At 43.8% G+C, this 21,569-nt stretch overlaps 1 protein-coding gene across 1 annotated transcript in view; it reads left to right on the forward strand.

Moving 5' to 3' along the window:
- Positions 1-807: 807 nt before the first annotated feature.
- LOC126253140 (uncharacterized) overlaps positions 808-21,569 on the forward strand; it is a 240,575-nt gene continuing 219,813 nt past the window's right edge. The window contains exon 1 of the mRNA XM_049954286.1: positions 808-953. Within this exon, the coding sequence (XP_049810243.1) occupies positions 939-953 (15 nt within the window). The 5' untranslated portion in view covers positions 808-938. The remainder of the gene's footprint in view (positions 954-21,569) is intronic.

A 21,569-nucleotide genomic window follows, 5' to 3' on the forward strand; every position in this document is an offset into this window, starting at 1 on the left:
TCACAGCTGTGCACGGCCGGCCCGCACGCGGGAGATCAGACAGTCTTGCTTGACCTTGCGGCGATGATGACACACGCTTTGCCCAACGACTCACCGTGCTTTTGTCCACTGCCAGATCACCGTAGACATTCTGCAAGCGCCTATGAATATCTGAGATGCCCTGGTTTTCCGCCAAAAGAAACTCGATCACTGCCCGTTGTTTGCAACGCACATCCGTTACAGACGCCATTTTAACAGCTCCGTACAGCGCTGCCACCTGTCGGAAGTCAATGAAACTATACGAGACGAAGCGGGAATGTTTGAAAATATTCCACAAGAAATTTCCGGTTTTTTCAACCAAAATTGGCCGAGAAAAAAAATGTGTTGCATTACTTATTGAACTGCCCTCGTATAATGTGGAACACTTCGTTATTTTTGTCTTTCCTGGGGTTGCTGTTTTAGTGGCCAGCAGTGCAGTAGTTCCCTGATCTTACTCTGAGTTTGTATTGTTGTTTATTATAGTTGAAACAATATAGTTCTTGGACGGTTTGGTCCTCTGTGTAACCATGCAGATGAGTTACGTCGTATTCCTGAACTGAAATCGGTTCAGGTTGCAGCAGGCCTCGGTGGCGTACGGTCCGGAATGCGATGCACCTGGTGGAAGGACGGCACCCCGCAGGGCGGGGGATGCCGCCGACGAGATGGAAACCGGCGGCCGCGGCAATGGGAAAGGGAAACCGCGCTGGCCCGTGGAGGGGCGATGTGGGTCACCGGCTATATAGCCGGCCAGGCGGGCGCGCGCCTCACTGCCGTGCGTGGTGTGTGTGCGAGCGAGTGCGTCCGGGATGCTGTCCGCCTGAACGGAGCCGCAGGGTACCGAGACACGCGCGACGACGCTGCTAGCTAGCCCCGACGCCTAGACTCCCGACTACAGGCGGCGCGACGACTGAGCGACGAACATGACGACGGCGCAGGTGAGTGTTGTGTTTACTGCCGGACCTGCGTCTACCGCGAGGCGTTAGTGGAACGCACTTCATCTGTTTTTTCGTAAACGACATGAAGACACGTGTTCTTGAAGTGGCGAATTATTTCATTAAGTCTGTCTTGTGAAATGGAAGTTCGAATAAATGGGTGAACGATATTTTGTGCAGGTACAAAAGCGCGGTCGTGCTTTTTCTGAAGAGTTGTGAAACCCAAAATCAGAAAAAAAAGTTCCGGAACATAACTTGAAGCACTTTAGGCAAAATTTTCTTGGCATCCCACCTACGAGTTCATCATCACATATGAATTTCTTGCGACCTCAATAGTTATCCACGACGACACTACATTACTTGCAATTGAAATCAGTAGTAATCCGTAAAAAAAAAAAATACATTGAAGTGGTGGTGGTTTTATTAGTGCTGTGAGACAATGACTGCGGCGTTATGTGTGCTTCTGACTCGTTAACACTCTTACAAAATAATAACCATGCCCTGACATGCAATTTTCAGGAATATGTAGTTCTGTTTAGCAGAGTATAACCATTCTCACGGAGACACATTGTAGTTAGAAATAGGTAATCTTTAGTTTCACGAAGCGAGCTCTTTGTTCTAAAGAATAAAATGTAATATCTAGTTTTCCCTTTGCTGAGAGGCTTGTCGACACGCGTGGTACTACTCATGAGTGATGATTAATGATATTTCACGACGCAATGCGTTTTTACCTATTATTCGCAAAGATGTAGTCAGAGGACTGTAGTCAAACAGAGACTTGCAAACATCTAATAACATCGTGTTAATATTTACGTGTGACGAATCGTATATTTGAAACTGCAGTATCGTAAAAGATAAACTTTCCTTACAGTTCTGTGAACATTGGCGAACGATAAAATAAAAATTCGATGTACACGTCCTATAGTTCATTAACTCAATTACTAGATATTTGCACATTTGGGAGATAGCATTTTTGATAATATCCATTGATAACAAACTTGGGACAGTAACTACTGCGCTATGTGTGTTCTTGACTAGGTATCACTATTACAAAAATCCTTAATAATGTCCTGGAACTTAGATTTCATGTGCGCCGCATAGAAGGCTTCTTAGCAGACTATAACTTTTCTCATAGGAAACACAGTGTACTTATAAATAGGTAAGCTTTAGTTTTATGAACTGAGTACTGTGTTTCAACGTAAAACATTTTTTTTTCATTTTGTTACCGTGAAGATGTAATCGCAGCACACATGTTACTTATTGAAGCAACTTGTAACGACTATTGTATGATGTGAAGTAATTTTTGTTCAATTTTGTTCACAAATACACTCTCGATGGACTATACTCAAAATGAGCATAATAAAAAAGTAATTATTATGTATCAATGTATACTTGTGAGTACTAGTACACCTGCAACCACAGAAGTGCAAAAGGAAACTGCGTTATAAATTTTTGAGTTGGTTAACTTGATGAGAAATGGAAGAATACGGAGCAAGTTCGAGTTTACACTCCTGAGGATTTTCACATTAGCTCCCCATTAACGTGATTCAATTAACATTAGATGTTACTAAATAATCACTAATCGAGATGGCGGAGTGAAGCACACTGAACTCGCATTATGGAGGACAACGGTTCAAACTCGCGTCCGGGCATCTTGATTTAGTTTTTCCGTGATTTCCCTTAATCGCTTCAGGCAAATACCGTGATGGTTCAATTGAAAGGCCACGGCCAACTTCCTTCCCCATATTTCCCTAATCCGATGGGACCGATGACCTCACTGTTTGGTCCCCTCTCCCTAGCAACCAACCAACCCAAACAATGTATCGTATATTGACAGCTACCGCGCCCTCGGAAGCTTTCTAAGTGCTGTGTGTGTTATATGTCTGAATCTGTACCTCCTATCCCCATTTACAATCAATCGGTTATTAATTACTGATATTCTGAAGGCCATTTAAAAATATCGATAAACTGTTGCTGACCTTGACTAAAATATCGCTGATATCCTTGCCAGCTATGTAACTTCACGCAGCTAGTCTCTGGGAGGAGGGATGAATTTCAGATAGCAGTGGACATCGAATGGTTACGTGTGTATCATTGATATTCTGAAGGCCATTTAAAAATATCGATAAACTGTTGCTGATCTTGACTAAAATATCGCTGATATCCTTGCCAGCTATGTAACTTCACGCAGCTAGTCTCTGGGAGGAGGCATGAATTTCACCTTGCAGTGGACATCGAATGCACTACATGTGTATGATTGGTTAATTTTTGACAGTCATTGTAACCAGATTACTGAAGGACTATTTCGGTAGTCTTCTGAAAACATGTCAAACAACCATGAAAATTCTATACCGAGCCGCATGTAGAGGAGATGCATAGAGACCTGGAAACGTTTCTTTCGTTTTGACGATGAGAGTGAAATTACAGCTTCAGTGGCAATCATTCCAAAATTCCGGCGCGCAAGTCGCCCAGTGTGGCGTCGAATGCAATAAGCACTTTCCCTCGGCGGCCGAACGCCCCCGAATGGGAGACTCCCGGCCCACAATGCTGTACGCTCATTTCCATTCCAAAATGTTTGCCCTGATTGTCCAGTATTGGCAAACGGCACAACGAAGGAGTGCGGTCGAAAAGGTGAAATGCGTGCCGTCACGCAACAAGAGACGACACTGGGACACTTGGCACTGATTACTGTTTGCAACCTCAAGGGTTTGTGGTGGGGGGGGGGGGGGATGGGAGGAGTCGCGAGTTTCATCCCTGGCTTGCTGCCACAACACAGCCGACCCCGTTACCAGCGCTAGACTGCCAGGATCTTTTCGCTTTCACGGCTATAGCTGACTCACGTTTAAAATTCTCTTCCTAAAAGTTTTCTGCTTTTTAGCCTGTCTATTAATGGATGCATTAGTCAAATCTTGAAAGATAATTGAACTAACGACTTTCTATTACCCACCTCCATAGACGAAAGATGTTTGTTTTAAAAAGTGGCTTGCGTCGCTGCCTTCGATGTGGAAGAACCAGGTTCGATTCCTCGGATTTTTTTTTAAGGTAGGAAGGCCTGGTACGGGGTCCATTCACCCTCTTGAGGACAAATGAGGGGTACTTGAATAAAGGAGCAGTGGCATCAACAGGGTTCACAAACTGAAAATAACAACTGGATGGAGTGCCAACATGCTGATCACACGTCCAACGATCGTAGATCGCTCCTCGCACTGCTTTGTGGGAAGTAGTCGGCCAGCTTAAACTCTCCTGAGGCCTAATCCTTGGGTGTTGTTTACTTCTTTACGGTTACAACGCCCAATCAATACTGATTACACATGTGCATCTTCATTTAGGAAGCTTAAATACGAGACGTATTCCGAAAGCGAGGTCCGAACGGTCGCGAAACGGAAACCACAGTGAAAATCCGATAAAGCTTTGCCTAATTGTGTTGGGCAGTGACTCTAGTATGCCCGTTGATCGCATCACGTCTGCCTTTTCAGTTCCGAGCGCACAGTGAGCGCGGAAAGATACTTAGATAAGAGTGGCTATCGCCAAGTATGACTGCCCATGAGAGATTTCGCCTGATTAGATGCGGCCCATACAATATAACTGTTATGCACATGCTTCTTCATGGCAGTTCTCGGCCGCAGTCTGTAGGGGCAATGAGGACGGCCGTGCAGCGTTTTCGATGGGAAGTGTCTGATCGCCCTCCATACAGCATGGACTTTGCTCCCTCTATTTTCATCTCTGCTGACACTAACCGCTGACCATGAAGTCAACGTTTCGGCACAGATAACAAACAGCAGATCAGCTTAGAGAATCGGCGAAAAGTGCAGGCGGCTGCCTTCTATGACGAGGGTATTGGAAAGTTGGTACAACGCTACGACAAATGACTCATACGAAGCGGCGACTATGTATAGACGTTGCTGGAAGGTGAGACTAAGTATTGCAAATAAAACATTTTTGATTTTTACTGTGATTCCCATTTCTCGACCAATAGGACCTGACTTACGGAATGCGTCTCATAGTTTCGTCTCATGTCTGAAAGGGCTACAAGAAACCACTCTCTTACAACACGTACAGGTAACACTGCGATGATTTCAGGTTGAATTTGATCTTCATGGCATAAAATGAAGCGAGATTAGATAATGAAATGGCTTTCCAAAGGTCTGGATCAGCGCCCAGTCTAACAAACACTCTACAGGTGAAACGTATTTCGCGTTCAATGACATAAGTGCAAACTTACATGAAGCGCGTCTGCTCCAAATGATTAATCTACTGAGTTCCTAAGAACCGTCAGTGGTCGTGATTAATTCTAATTGAGAGACGTGTGCAATGGATACCGTTTAATAAGTACGTTCCTAGTTCTGACCACCTGAATATCCGAGGTATGGCATTCTAGAATACATTTTTAAATGTCGCTGTTCATATTGACGACTGTATGGACTTCGTTTCTGGATGGGTAGTGGGCTGAAGACGTTCGTCCCGACGAACTCGGCTCAGGCTGACTTGAGAATAGTTTCTGCAGTTTCTGATCCCATCAGTATCGAACTGAGGACTTTGTCTCTGGGAATTACAATGTCGTAAGAACGTCAAACTGCGACCTGCTTTACTTCCTAAGTCTCTCTTATAGTGCAACAGTTTTGGTATGCAGCAGTCTGTACCCCTGTGAGAGTTAATAGCGACTCAAAGATGTGTACCTAGGTAGTCTACTCACAGACAACTGTGTTCAAAATAAAGACTTAGCACAAAATAGAGTGGCACTCTAAAAACAGGAAAAATGTATCGGTAAGTAGCATGTGCTTTAAGGAATAGTTAACTTTACTCTGGAGGGACTAGTAGAAGGGGAAATTATAGAGGAAGAATGAGACTAGAATACGAAAAATAATTATCGATGGGTGGTATATTTATGGAGAGAAGAACAGTAGAATATGCAGAGTGATAGAGGACGCCATCAGATCGTTCTGCAGAAAAGCAAAATGACAAAGAAAGAGAAGACGTTCTCCTGAATTAGAGTGCCTATGGAAATGTCACCTCCGTGCAGCTGACCAAAATATGTCTCTGGGAACAGACTAAAGAATTTATTTCGAGCACCTACCTGTCTGTACAGAATTTCGTGGTAGGGCTGTTGCGTATCGTATATTTTCGTTACTGAGTAACAAGTATTCCACTCTGTTGGAAGTGCTGTTTCGTTATTACCTGAAACGTTTCGTTACTCGCATGTTTTATTCCCCGCACGTGGTGCGTGCCCGGCTCTGGCCAAGTCAGTAGTTTTCGCATTCCTCCAGTTCGTTACCCTCAACGCACTGGGAGTAGTGGAAACCTTTCGTTACTCGCCTGTTTCCTTTCCCGTACGTCTTTGTCGAATCACTAGTTTTCATATTCCTCCAATTACTTACTCTCACAGGAGTAAGTCGTTAGTGGTGTGAAGTGTTGGATACATTTTCTGATTCACCATGTTTTCTTTCCCGTATGCAGTTCAAGTCCTGCTCGGGAGGAGTCGGCAATATTCACAAATCTCCACTCCATCGTTTAACACGCTACGGTTTCCGCCGTACAGAAAACTGTCGAATTTTTCCCTAGCGAACGGTATTAAAACGGGGATTGTTGCAGAACTACACGACAATCTGTTCGAATGCAGTTTCCGCCGCTCGGCGACAGTTACGTGGTCTTGCCTTGCCCTTTCATATAGTGGCCTACCTGAGGGCAGGCATGGCGATTCTGTTTGGAATTATTTTGATCCTAGAGATCTGCCCCGGATTTACACGGGTAGCACTAAGTATGTACGACTGGTCTAGGTAATAAATAATACATACACACCTTTCTCGTGAATCAGTTTATCTATTAGTAAAAACCGTATTAAAATCCCTACAGTAGTTCCTGAGATGAGCCTTCGCGTGCAAATATAAAAACACAGCGGGGGCTTTAATTCATTGTATGTAGCGCAGACAACGACTCAACTCTTCCAACTTCAACTGTTCGCATTAATGCTACAACAGCCATAGTGACTGTTCATCAGTATGTAGGAAATAAATGGTCTCCAAAAAACCGAACTTAACCATTTCCAGTCAATGATCGGTTCACTTGGACCAGAGGACGCAGTCCACACCATGTGAACACAGTTCACACCATCATGGAGCCACCAGCAGCTTGCACATTGCCTCGTTGCCAACTTACGTCCATGACTTCGTGGGGTCTGCGCCACATTCAAACCCTACCATCAGCTCTTACCAACTGAAACTGGACTCATCTGACCAGACCACCGTTTTCCAGTGGAATATTGTCCAACCGATATGGTCACGAGCTCAGGAGAGGCACTGCACTCGATGTCGTGCTGTTAGCAAAGGCACTCCCGTCGGTCATCTGCCGCCATTGCCCATTAACACCAAATTTCGCCGCACTATCCTAACGGATGCGTTCCTCGTACTTCCCACATTGGTTTTTGCGGTCATTTTACGCAGTGTTACTTGTCTGTTAGCACTAACGCCGGCCGCGGTGGTCTCGCGGTTCTAGGCGCGCAGTCCGGAACCGAGCGACTGCTACGGTCGCAGGTTCGAATCCTGCCTCGGGCATGGATGTGTGTGACGTCCTTAGGTTAGTTAGGTTTAAGTAGTTCTAAGTTCTAGGGGACTGATGACCACAGCTGTTAAGTCCCATAGTGCTCAGAGCCATTTGAACTATTTTTGAACCACTAACAACTCTACGCAAACGCCGGTGCTCTCAGTCGTTAAGCGAAGGCCGTCGACCATTGCGTTGTCCGTGTTGAATTAATGTCTGAAATGTGGTATTCTCTGCACACTCTTAACACTGTGGATCTTGGAATAGCTAATACACCAACGATTTCCGAAATGGAATGTCCCATGCGTGTAGCTCCAACTACCGTTCCGCATTCAAAGTCTGTAAATTCACGTCGTGCGTCCATTATCACGTCGGAAACCTTTTGACATGAATCACATGAGTACAAATGGGAGCCCCACCAATGCACTGCCCTTTTATACTACCGCCCTCTGTGTATGTGCATATCGCTGTCCCACGAGTTTTGTCACCACAGTGCATATGTAATGGCTACGTGAGTAATTCGTTTATTCAATCTCTTCTGTGGATCCCATCAAGAGGGAGAACCCTCATGAACGTGAAATGAGTCAAGGTATCCATCAACATGAGACAAAGCAGGACAAAGACATCTTAGAAATTTAATCTGTTAACTGCAGTCACAATAAATTATCACTGCACAGTCTAAAGCTATTCACGTTGACACCATCTAAATCTGCCAGAATAAATAAGTAAGAAAGCTGTCAGTTTCAACAACGTTGCTGCCTCTACAGTTTTACTACGTAGCTGATGTTTATCTGCAATTAGTATTTTAATATTTACTTGATTACAGTTATATTTTTCAAAAAAAATATTTTTCACGTTGATAAATAGTTAGTCCTATTTTCTTCTCCTGGTTCTGTTTTTACGGTCTTGTGCACCACTTCGGTCAGTCATTTTCTGGTCTTCTTCACCAATAAGTTTTCTTTCAGAATTGCTCAGTACTGTTTCATTTGTTCTCATCTTTTTCGTCGTTTATCATCTTTAAATATCCTTCTTATTATAAGTCGTTTGTCTATTTTTGATTTATATCTTATTCTTTACTTTTCCGTTGCTTTAATTTTTTTGTTTCAAATCGTTCAGGATTAATTCTAGATCTTTCGTATACTCCCCGATTTCCTTTTTTACTAATCCGGTTTCTGTTATTCTCGTGACGGAAAAAAGACATCATTTTCTTCCGTGCAGTATCTACTCCAGTTCGGTATACACCATTTCATTTCGAACGATCCACAATTGTCCATCTTTTTGAAACTTACTATTTATGCATGCTCTAGCTATTCTTCTCTATACTGTTTCGTCTATTCTGTTTTTCTGAGTGAGTCTGAAAGGAGTTTCACTTCTGCATATCACCTCTGGTTGAATCACCGTCTTATAATGTTTCAATTCTGAGCTTTTATTATTTTATTAATTCCTTCTTGTCACACGGGTTTCTCTTCCAAGTTGTACTTTATAGTTTCTCTTGGGTATTTAATATGTTTCACTATTTTCACTTTTATCTGGTGTTACACTGTTAATTATTAATGGATCTGCTATCATTACCTCAGTATTTTCGAATTATATCTAGAATCCTACTTTTCGTGCTATATTTTAAAAACTTGTTATTTGATTTCTGGCTTCTTTAACGATTTTAGCGAATAAGTCGTGTGTGAATCCCAAACAATTTAAGTTTATTTGACCATTTTTTATTCCAATTCTTATGTATTTAGGGCTCTCCCTGTACTATTCCCTTGTACTCCAGAGTCCTATTTATATTACATTATTTCTTGACATACAGCATTGTAACATTGCTACTCGTTTTTAACTAACAGAGCTTTTCAGTCCCTGAATCTAGATATTCATATAACTTGTAGAAAGAGTGGATAGTGAGGTATGTTCCTGATTTTCATTTGAATTCATAGAGATTCGCAGTGCAATGATTTATGATAGATGGGAGGTGTATGTAATTCGTGCCGGACTATGATTTGCGAATTTTCAAGACACAGATGATCTGCGTCTGTCACATTTTATTTCCTCCAACGACGCTGCCTTGTGGCTTACCCCCCTCATCTGGATTAGCTTATCAAACAGCATTTTGGTCTGATGGCTACATCCAGCATTACTGATCCATCTGAAGATTAGGATGTAAGCCATCGAAACGCTCCTTGGAAGCAAATAAAAAGTTAGTGACACAGATCATTGTTTTAATTTACTTTTTATGTCAGTGGGAGCTTTTTGAATGTCTTACTAGCAGAGTATATTACTCCGTTCTGAACCCTGAGTAAGGAGGCAACGCCTATAGTACATTGGTTTTGTGTCTCATGTTGTGACTCTGTATCATTGTTCACATAAAACTGATTTCTATTATCAGCAACAAAAAGCATTGTGGAATAAATGTGTTGAGAAATGATTGTAACAATTACAAAGATCCTTAAAAAGACTTCTGCAATATTTACTGTTATCTCAAAGTCAAAGTGTTCCACACTCGGGTGTGGAGGTGGTTTGCCGTTACCTTCCCTCGACCTGATATGAAGTGGCAAGTATGTATCTGTGCCGTGTACAGTGTAGTTTTAAATTTGTGTTGTCATGGATGAAAGAAAGGGAGAGTGTAAAACCCGGTGTGGGCACAAAGCCTACGCCTCTTGAATAGCGCCAGTGAAGGCCTCCTAGTTTAGCGCCCCCGACCGACGGACGCATCAAGACCGACTGTGTCACATACCCTCCGTTCATGTGACACTGCGGGGAGGTTGGAATTTAATCCAGGACATTGGCGCAAAGACAGGTGATCAGGAACCTTTTACCACCAACTCTCCTTCCCTTGAAGGCCAAATGCTGGCAGTGCAAATTCCACACCATCAGAATTCGAACCGGCGTACCTCTGCCTCGAGCGCCACCCACATGCTGTAAGTTTGTGACCAAGGCTACGCAGGCGGCTTTACAGTTATTAACTTTACATAATGTTCTTACTACACGTATTGGCTGAACAAATGATTTGTATACTTCAGATTCAGTGCCTTTCATTGACGAAAGAAATGAGTATCGAACACTTTGCAAAGAGTACATCTGTCGGCAACATCGAATAGATCTGTTGTCTGATAAAAAGTATCTGTACATCCGTAGGTAGCTCGCAGTTGACCAATAGATGTCATGACAGGTGGATGCCCCCGTATAAAAGGAGACGGGGAGTATTCTTTTGTCAGCACAGATGCAGTAACTGCTGAAGTCGTCAGCCAGGAGAGTTCAGTGATGTCGATTGTCGACTAGTCACTGGATGCCAACTGAGTAACCAATCAAACCTTTCTAAAGTTGTCCAAAGGCTCTGAGCACTATGGGACTTAACAGCTACGGTCATCAGTCCCCTAGAACTTAGAACTACTTAAACCTAACTAACCTAAGGACATCACACAACACCCAGTCATCACGAGGCAGAGAAAATCCCTGACCCCGTCGGGAATCGAACCCGGGAACCCGGGCGTGGGATCTAAAGTTGTCCAAGTCGACTGTTGGTGATGTAACTGTGGTGGAATGAAAACGCGAAGGAACAACCACAGCTGAACTAAGACCTGGCAGACACCGTCGAACATTAAGAGGGTATTTGTAAAAAAAAAAAATAAAAAAAAAAACCAGCACGAAATCAGCAGACGGAATCTCTTGTGAGTTCCGAAATACTACCAGCTGTCCAACTAGCACAACGACCGTGAGAAAGGAGTTAAGAAGAATAGAGAATAATGGTGCAGTAGCTCCTCATAAGGTAGAGCCTTCTGCAGTCAGTGCAGTGTGCTGCTTGAAGTGATGCAAAGAGAAGCTGGACAGTGGAGGGCTGGAAAGGAGTGGTTTAGAGGGGTGGACTGCGGTACACCCTGTGGCACTCCGAGGGAAGACTCTGTGTCTGACGAATGCCTGGGGAAGATACCTGCCATTATGTATAGTGCCCACAGTAAAGTTCGGAGCAGGTGATTTTATGGTATGGTGGTGTTCATCGAGGTTAGGTGTGGTCCCCTCACTGCGCTTAGTGAAACTTTAAAAAGGTGGATCAATGTGAACACGTTTCACAACGTTGTGTGCTCCGTACAGTAGAGAAACAGTTCGGAGACGATGATTGGTGTACAAAGGGCGATCAGAAGTAGAACGCACCCTGACATAAAGCAGCATCTACGAGGCCACAATTTGTGGACAATAAACCTACGTTTCTAGCATTTGTAGACTTAGAGAAAATTTTTGACAATGTTGACTGGAATACTCTATTTCAAATTCTGAAGGTGGCAGGGGTAAGATACAGGGAGCGGAAGGCTATTTACAATTTGTACAGAAACCAGATGGCAGTTACAAGAGTAGAGGGGCATGAAAGGGAATCAGTGGTTGGGAAGGGAGTGAGACAGGGTTGTAGCCTATCCCCGATGTTATTCAATCTGTATATTGAGCAAGCAGTAAAGGAAACAAAAGAAAAATTCAGATTCGGAATTAAAATCCATGGAGAAGAAATAAAAACTTTGAGGCTCGCCGATGACATTTTAATTCTGTTAGAGACAGCAAAGGACCTGGAAGAGCAACTGAACGGAATGGACCGTGTCTTGAATGGAGGATATAAGATGAACATCAACAAAATCAAAACGAAGGTAATGGAATCTAGTCGAATTAAATCGGGTGGTGATGAGGGTATTGGATTAGGAAATGAGACGCTTAAAGTAGTAAATGAGTTTTGCCATTTGGGGAGCAAAATAACTGATAATGGTCGAAGCGTTTCTGAAGAGAAATTTGTTAACATCGAGTATAGATTTAAGAGTCAGGAAGTCGTTTCTGAAACTATTTGTATGGAGTGTGGCCATGTATGGAAGTGAAACGTGGACGATAAATAGTTTGGACAAGAAGAGATTAGAAGCTTTCGAAATGTGGTGCTACAAAAGAATGCTGAAGATTAGATGGGTAGATCACATAACTAATGAGGAGGTATTAAATAGAATTAGGGAGAAGAGAAATTTGTGGCACACCTTGACTAGAAGATGGGATCGGTTGGTAGGACATCTTCTGAGGCATCAAGGGATCACCAATTTAGCACTGGAGGGCAACGTGGAGGGTAAAAATCGTAGAGGGAGACCAAGAGATGAATACACTAAGCAGATTCAGAAGGATGTAGGTTGCAGTAGGTACTGGGAGATGAAGAAGCTTGCACGGGATAGAGTAGCATGGAGAGCTGCATCAAACCAGTCTCTGGACTGAAGACCACCACAACAACAACATTCCTGAAATGAACTAGTCTGCCCAGAGACCCGACCTGAAATAAGTGGAATAAATGAGGGCGTCGGTTTCGCTCCAAACCTCAGAGTCCAACATCGCCGGCCGCTGTGGTCGAGCGGTTCTAGGTACTTCAGTCCGGAACCACGCGGCTGCTACGGTCGCAGGTTCGAATCCTGCCTCGGGCATGAATGTGTGTGATGTCCTTAGGTTAGTTAGGTTTAAGTAGTTCTAAGTCTAGGGGACTGATGACCTCAGATGTTAAATCCCATAGTGCTTAGAGCCATCTGAACCATTTGTGTGGTTTCAGTTTTTCGGGAAGAACGGGCTGGCATTCCTCCACAGGCATTGACACACTTCACTGAAAACATCTACATCTACATGACCACTCTGCAATTCACATTTAAGTGCTTGGCAGAGGGTTCGTCGAACCACAATCATACTATCTCTCTACCATTCCACTCCCGAACAGCGCGCGGGAAGAACGAACACCTAAACCTTTCCGTTCGAGCTCTGATTTCTCTTATTTTATTTTGATGATCATTCCTACCTATGTAGGTTAGGCTCAACAAAATATTTTCGCATTCGGAAGAGAAAGTTGGTGACTGAAATTTCGTAAATAGATCTCGCCGCAACGAAAAACGTCTTTGCTGTAATGACTTCCATCCCAATTCGCGTATCATATCTGCCACACTCTCTCCCCTACTACGTGATAATACAAAACGAGCTGCTCTTTTTTGCACCCTTTCGATGTCCTCAGTCAATCCCACCTGGTAAGGATCCCACACCGCTCAGCAATATTCTAACAGAGGACGAACGAGTGTAGTGTAAGCTGTCTCTTTAGTGGACTTGTTGCATCTTGTAAGTGTCCTGCCAATTAAACGCAACCTTTGGCTCGCCTTCCCCACAATATTATCTATGTGGTCTTTCCAACTAAAGTTGTTCGTAATTTTAACACCCAGGTACTTAGTTGAATTGACAGCCTTGAGAATTGTACTATTTATCGAGTAATCGAATTTCAACGGATTTCTTTTGGAACTCATGTGGATCACCCCACACTTTTCGTTATTTAGCGTCAACTGGCACCTGCCACACCATACAGCAATCTTTTCTAAATCGCTCTGCAACTGATACTGATCTTCGGATGACCTTACTAGACGGGAAATTACAGCATCATCTGCGAAGAACCTAAGAGAACTGCTCAGATTGTCACCTAGGTCATTTATATAGATCAGGAACAGCAGAGGTCCCAGGACGCTTCCCTGGGGAACACCTGATATCACTTCAGTTTTACTCGATGATTTGCCGTCTATTACTACGAACTGCGACCTTCCTGACAGGAAATCACGAATCCAGTCGCACAACTGAGACGATACCCCATAGGCCCGCAGCTTGATTAGAAGTCGCTTGTGAGGAACGGTGTCAAAAGCTTTCCGGAAATCTAGAAATACGGAATCAACTTGAGATCCCCTGTCGATAGCGGCCATTACTTCGTGCGAATAAAGAGCTAGCTGCGTTGCACGAGAACGATGTTTTCTGAAAACATGCTGATTACGTATCAATAGGTCGTTCCCTTCGAGGTGATTCATAATGTTTGAATACAGTATATGCTCCAAAACCCTACTGCAAACCGACGTCAATGATGTAGGTCTGTAGTTAGATGGATTACTCCTACTACCCTTCTTAAACATTGGTGCGACCTGCGCAATTTTCCAATCTGTAGGTACAGATCTATCGGTGACTGCGTCTTGCCGCTTGTGTACTTTACATACGACCAGAATTTCTTCCCGATTTTCTACCAAATTTCGAGACAATGTTTCGTTGTGGAACCTATTAAAGGCATCTCGCATTGAAGTCCGTGCCAAATTTCGCGCGTCTGTAAATTTTAGCCAATCTTCGGGATTTCGCGTTCTTCTGAACTTCGCATGCTTTTTCCGTTGCCTCTGCAACAGAGTTCGGACCTGTTTTGTGTACCACGGGGGATCAGTTCCATCTCTTACCAATTTATGAGGTATGAATCTCTCAATTGCTGTTGCTACTACATCTTTGAATTTGAGCCACATCTCGTCTACATTTGCATAGTCAGTTCGGACTGTCCCCAGGACAGTTCAAGCCGTCATAAAAGCCAATGGTGGACACAACCGATACTGACGTCAGTAAATAGGTGTCCAAATACTTTTGATCAGATATAAAAACTTGATTAATTTTGGCTTCGCTACCCTTCCGCGACGAAGGTAACGCGTAACGAATACTTTGCTACGAATATGTGTCTCGACAACGGCGTATACGTACTAGGTAGGGTACAAAATGTAGTCGCTACTTGCGCAGCCCTATTCCGTGCCACCTGTGCTAGACTGGCACAGAGGGCTGCCTAATCATAAGGGGCGCTGGTGGCAGCTGGCAGTGCAGTGTGGATGGCTTTCGCGACGCACGCCCACTGCTCGGCTCATCGGCATTCTGCGCGCCACACGGCGCCGGCTGCGCCCCGCTGGCTCATCTCCCGGTGAAACTCCGCCCTGGACGCGGGACAACAAAGGCTCTCGTCGGAGAGAGCACAGCACAGCGCAGCGCGGAGAGGCACGGCCCGCCACCGGCCGCGCTGCCAAGTCCGCGTCCCCGGCCTGCGTGCCCGCACTTTCGTTGTGCTCCATTCTGTCCACACTGCAGCCGGCGAGCAGCAGCACTTAGCAATGATGACGCTCTCCACCGTACGCTCGGGCTCTCAACTACAGGTCACACGGCTCCGCAAGCCGTCGCCATCGCCTGGCTGCCGCATTTTGGACGAATAAGCTGTTGTGGTGTGTCTTTACATCAGATTTTTGTCAACGGTTCACAGACTCAAACTAGACGAGGGACTGCGGACTGATGAAAGCTTCTTAGTCTCGTAAATAACTCTGAAAGCAACATTATCTGTGTCGAAGAGTTTCGAGACTTCACCCCCTCATCTTGAAATGCATCAGTGGATCACGTTACACTTGAACCAATGACTTTGAAAAGGCGTCATGTCCACTTTTTTAAAAATTACTTTCACCGGACGTAACTGATCTTTATATCTGTACGCAACGTTTTTTACAACAGGGGGTCATGTCCCAGCAACAGAGCTGCTCGTTAGACGCGTATTGAGTAAAAGAAAGCATCATGACCGTAAGCAAACTTATAGCAGACTTACTTCAATATAAAAAAGAAAGTAGACGATGTAATGAAAATTCTACAATACATACCTTCCGAGCAGAAACCATTTTATAACAGTATGTTTACTGTTTGTGTTTGTGTGTGTGTGTGTGTGGGGGGGGGGTGTCTGTGTGTGTGTGTGTGTGTGTGTGTGTTTGTATGTGTGCGTGCGCGTTTATTCAGTTCGCGTTGCCTGTGTGCACGCACGACATGATTTCTTGACTGTGTCTAGCTGACACTGGCAAAGCGAGTAGCCCTCATGTAGATTTAAGTATTTCAGAAGTAAACAGGTCGTGTTTGTTAGTTTTCAGTTCATATTTTCGTATTACGACAATATTAGTTTAAATGATACACCAAATTAAAGTTCTCTCCAAAACGCGTCATTTCCAGTACGGTTCGTTGTGCTAAAGTGTCGAGAGATATGGCGTGGATGGCTATACTTCTTAAACAATGGGTACATCACTCCGCTGAAAGTATGTATTTACTCTTCGTCTGGATTTGGACTGCTTCCGTGTTTGACTGATGTTTAGGTACAATCTGGGCAGGCCAAGTTCCTTCACTTTCACACTAAGCTTGTGTTCCGAATTTCTGCCTAATAAATTGCACACTAGCTTCATATTGTGCTGTTTTCAGACTCGCAGTGTGTTACAGTTATTACCAAGTAAATAAAACATACTAGAACCTCGTCACAGTACCCTCACAAAAGAAGCTGCTTACTATCACACTTTAGCACGCAAATGTCGTCAGCAAGCAAGAAAATTCTTAGCAACTAAACAGTACATGCCAGCTTATTCCATCTAATCATTCGTGAAACCCTCGCTAGGTGATGTCACTTATGTTACAGGTTGCTAATGCACTGTAGTGAGATATTTATAAACTTAGCTTGCCTTTCCTGCAGCAAATACGGTTGTCAGCGGCTGAAGCAAAAAACCATCTTCAGCAGTATCAAAATATTAACACTGAAAGTCATTCAGTGACGCATCAAAGCATAATGCAGCTATATGAACTTAGAGATAAGGCAGGAAGGTTCAACCACTCTGTTGGTTCACTTTCTTTGTAATCGGTGAAAGGTAACAGCCACGTGGAAGTTGGTAGTGCACTCTTACGCTGAATGAAATGAGCTTTCCGGAAGCCATGCCCCATACCTCTGCGACAAGGAGCTTCTCGACATTTCAAAGTGCAGCCTTATGCTTAGCTTCTTCCTGTTTGAAAAACATCACTCGATACGAAAATTTACAAAAACGATGCTTGCCATTATTAAAAATCAGTGTGCAAAATATTGCAAATGCACCCTCATAATTTAAGTTCTGTAATTCATTACTGAGAAATATATTTCGATATACATTTTTGGGAGCCCTCACCTCAGACACCAACAATGAGCTGCACCTGCTGCAGTGAGACATTATGATTACAAATGAAACATAATAACTTATTAGTAGCAAAATGAGGTTTAAGACAGACAACTGTCTGCATCCAGGAACAGAAATTCTCATTTAACGTAGTTGAAGATGAGAATGCAAAACCTTGGAACTTATTGTGGAAGAAAATAAAAGTGAGTGGCGCAGATAAATGTTTTAATTTACGCCATAAGTAAATACAGTTTCCAAATTTCAGTTTAATATTTACATTATCAGGGTACCTATTATAAGTCTGAAATGTAGCGAGAATCGAAAATCTGTGCCAGCCTGTCATTCGAACACGGATTTGCTGCTAAGGGAGGGCAGCTTCTGGCTGTTAGTTTGGCTGCACCTCCACGCCGGACTCAACCTTTCGTTGTCACTGATGTTTTCTCATACACGATCTCCGAACACAACTGCCACAGGCTCAGTTCATTTCTTTTAACTGATTTCGTATTGCATACTCCTTGTGACAGGGTAAGCTAGGTCCTCCACCAATACCATCCCCCCCCCCCTCCCCCCCGCCCTCTCACCCCTGGAAGCTCGGATTACATTCAAATCTTCCGCTTCACGGTGCCACACAAACTGAGAAGAGGACGCAGTCTTACAAGGGAACCTCCCCATCGCACCCCCCTCAGATTTAGTTATAAGTTGGCACAGTGGATAGGCCTGGAAAAACTGAACACAGATCAATCGAGAAAACAGGAAGAAGTTGTGTGGAACGATGAAAAAAAGAAGCAAAATATACAAACTGAGTAGTCCATGGGCAACATATGCAACATCAAGGATAATATCACGTCGGGAGCGCCGTGGTCCCGTGGTTAGCGTGAGCAGCTGCGGAACGGGAAATCCTTGGTTCAAATCTTCCCGTGAGTGAATATTTTAATTTTCTTATTTTCAGAGAATTATTATCTGTCCGTCTGTCCGTTCGTCCATCTGATGCGATCACTTTTTTGGGAGTGATTATCACATCCACAAGAAAACCTAAATCGGGCAAGGTAGAAGAATCTTTTTACCCATTCGCCAAGTGTACAAGTTCGGTGGGTCGACAACATATTCCTGTCATGTGACGCACATGCCGCCACCAGTGTCGTATAGAATATATCGGACATGTTTTCCTGTGGTGGAATCGGTTGACCTATGACCTTGCGATCAAATGTTTTCGGTTCCCATTGGAGAGGTACGTCCTTTAGTCTACTAATCGCACGGTTTTGCGGTGCGGTCGCAAAACACAGACACTAAACTTATTACTGTGAACAGAGACGTCAATGAACGAACGGACAGATCATAACTTTGCGAAAATAAAGAAATTAAACTTATTACTCGAGGGAAGACTAGAACCAACGACCTCTCGTTTCGCAGTTGCTCACGCTAACCACAAGACCACGGCGCTCCTGAGCTCACGCTCTCCTTTATTTGCCTATGTTGCTCATGGACTACACAGTTTGTATATTTTGCTTATTTTTTTCACAGTTCCACACAACTTCTTCCTGCTTTCTCGATTGATCTGTGTTCAGTTTTTCCAGGCCTATCCACTGTGCCAACTTATAACTAAATCTGAGGGGGGTGCGATGGGGAGGTTCCCTTGTTAGTCCCAGTTGTAACTATGACATCACATACCATTTCGTCTGACTTCATAAAGGCTGCAAGAAACCTGGACGTTCTCGGTTAGGAGGGTTGACTGTGGTGCCCCATGGACGCACAGCACTCTCTGCTGTTAAGAGGACGTCCTTCGTCACGTCTAGAAGAGAACCTGACGGCGAGTGCTCGAAACATTGCTCATGTCTTGACCTGCTGTAGAGCACGCAGCTCGTAGCTTTTTTCCTCCTCTGTGTGCATACCGTGAATCGGTAGATTTGAAAGTGATCCGATCATCAAACTTATTCCAGAATGAAAATTTCCTCTTTGTGCGCTGTTATGAAACTTCCTGGCTGATTAAAACTGTGTGCCGGACCGAGACTCGAACTCGGGTCCTTTGCCTTTCGCGAGCAAGTGCTCTACCATCTGAGCTACCCAAGCACGACTCACGCCTCGTCCTCACAGCTTTACTTCTGCCAGTATCTCGTCTCTTACCTTCCAAACTTCACAGAAGCTCTCCTGCGAACCTGGAAACATCCCCCAGGCTGTGGCTAAGCCATGTCTCCGCAATATCCTTTCTTCCAGGAGTGCTGGTTCTGCAGGTTCGCAGGAGAGCTTCTGTGAAGTCTGGAAGGTAGGAGACGAGATAATGGCAGAAGTAAAGCTTTGAGGACGGGACGTGAGTCGTGCTTGGATAACTCAGATGGTAGAGCACTTGCCCGCAAAGGCAAAGGTCCCGCACACAGTTTTAATCTGCCATGAAGTATCAAACTTATTTCAAATCCAGATGGCACATTTCCCGTCATGGGTTACTTATCAATACATTATCTACTAAGTCCTTTCTACAATTCTTTGAAGCATATAATACGAGTTGTGAAACATTCGGTACATGACGCTGTACATGCAGTCTCTCCCAACGGTGCTCAGCAATGTACTTACAAAACAAAGAAGCTTATGAAGTGCTTGAGATCCTGAGTGATGTAATTTCTTTCTACTAACTGAGAGCGAAGCGGTACTGAAAAGGCCAGGACGTTAAGAGTGAAGTATGCACGTGGGACAGCAATACTGTTACTGAGAACATTCATAAATGTAGGTACGCACTACGGTTTTTTTCCTTTCTTCTTTCCATTGATAAGGGATGTACGTTATACATATTATGTAGAGGGTACGATTCATTTTAACTCCTGCTTGTTCATTTATATCCTCTTCGTACAACGGCAAGTTGCTATTCAGTGTAGAGTGGCAAATACCTAACAATGCTCATATAGTGGTAAACAACTGTCTGTATGTATCGATGAAGGACTTGATTTCTTCACTTGTCTTACCGCAGTATACAATACGAAGTGTAGTAGAGTATCTGAGATTAGATATACAGGTAGAATATTATGTCCCACCTTTTATGAATTCGCAAGTCTTACGAGCATTTCCTTTGCTTAGTAGTATATGTTTTGAGTTTTCACTTACTTTCTGACGTCCATTCTTGATACATCTTAGGAAGTATGAGCGGACTGTTTACCACCATACGGCGCTGACAGTTTATTGTCCACACGGAAGTCCACGCTTCGTTTCATACTGACGTTTTCGAATATTTGTTCACAAACTTTTGATACCAGCCAAGGAGCATTTATGAAACGCTGTCTGTCAATGTAGTTTCAGTGTTGCACCAGAAGGACAGTCCAGTTCAATCTGACTGTAAGTAGTTCGGTGCGTTTAGTAGATAGCATGAAAAATGAGTGAAAAAATACAGAACAGAAACCTTACTGTAAATTAGAAGAAAGGTAACGGCTAATGAAACTGATCGACTGTTATCTGAAAATTAGGAACTAAACGGTAGGAAACGAAGTTACTAAAAAGCGAATAAAGGTGAAATGGTGGTGTAGTAGAAGGAACAAGTGAGGAAAAAAATATTTTGAAAACTGTTATTATGAGAGGGAACAGGTTAGTGGGACACTTACTGAGTTAACCTGACGCTAGCCGGCCGATGTGGCCGTGCGGTTCTAGGCGCTTCAGTCTGGAACCGCGTGACCGCTACGGTCGCAGGTTCGAGTCCTGCCTCGGGCATGGATGTGTGTGATGTCCTTAGGTTAGTTAGGTTTACGTAGTTCTAAGTTCTAGGGATTGATGACCACAGATGTTAAGTCCCATAGTGCTCAGAGCCATTTAACCTGACGCTGTAAGTAGAAACCAAGGAGAAAAACTGTGGACGAAAAGAAAATAATATTGAAAGAAGGCTGCTAAAGATGTTAGGAGTATTAGGTTCGTTAAAGTAGAGTGAGCAAGGCTACAGATTAGTCCAAATGCTGATGGTAAGAGAATGAATTGCATACATGACCTCTAAGATCCGTGGCAAGCCGAAGTTTACTGACCCTGTCGTATGGATGAGCCATAGTGAAGCTAGTGTAGACAGAGACATGAAGAAAGTAATCTTTTTTGACGCAAACCGAAACTGCACGACAGCAGAAATATCACAGACGAATGCTGGTGAAACCACGCTTTGTGAAGTGCACGGTAGAAGGACGCAGATGCACAGCATGAAATACAAGGCACAAGGTCACTCGCTGCGACCGACAAAAGCTTTGCAGGCGTCCACTCCTCCAGCCACTCTGCCACCCGGAGAGATAATTACAGGCATACGAACAATTAGCACGCAAGTCCGGAACAAATCATCGGCGCAAAGCGTTTAGACTCCTGTTAGGCT

Source organism: Schistocerca nitens, chromosome 4 (genome assembly GCF_023898315.1).
Source record: "Schistocerca nitens isolate TAMUIC-IGC-003100 chromosome 4, iqSchNite1.1, whole genome shotgun sequence".
Taxonomy (NCBI): domain Eukaryota; kingdom Metazoa; phylum Arthropoda; class Insecta; order Orthoptera; family Acrididae; genus Schistocerca; species Schistocerca nitens.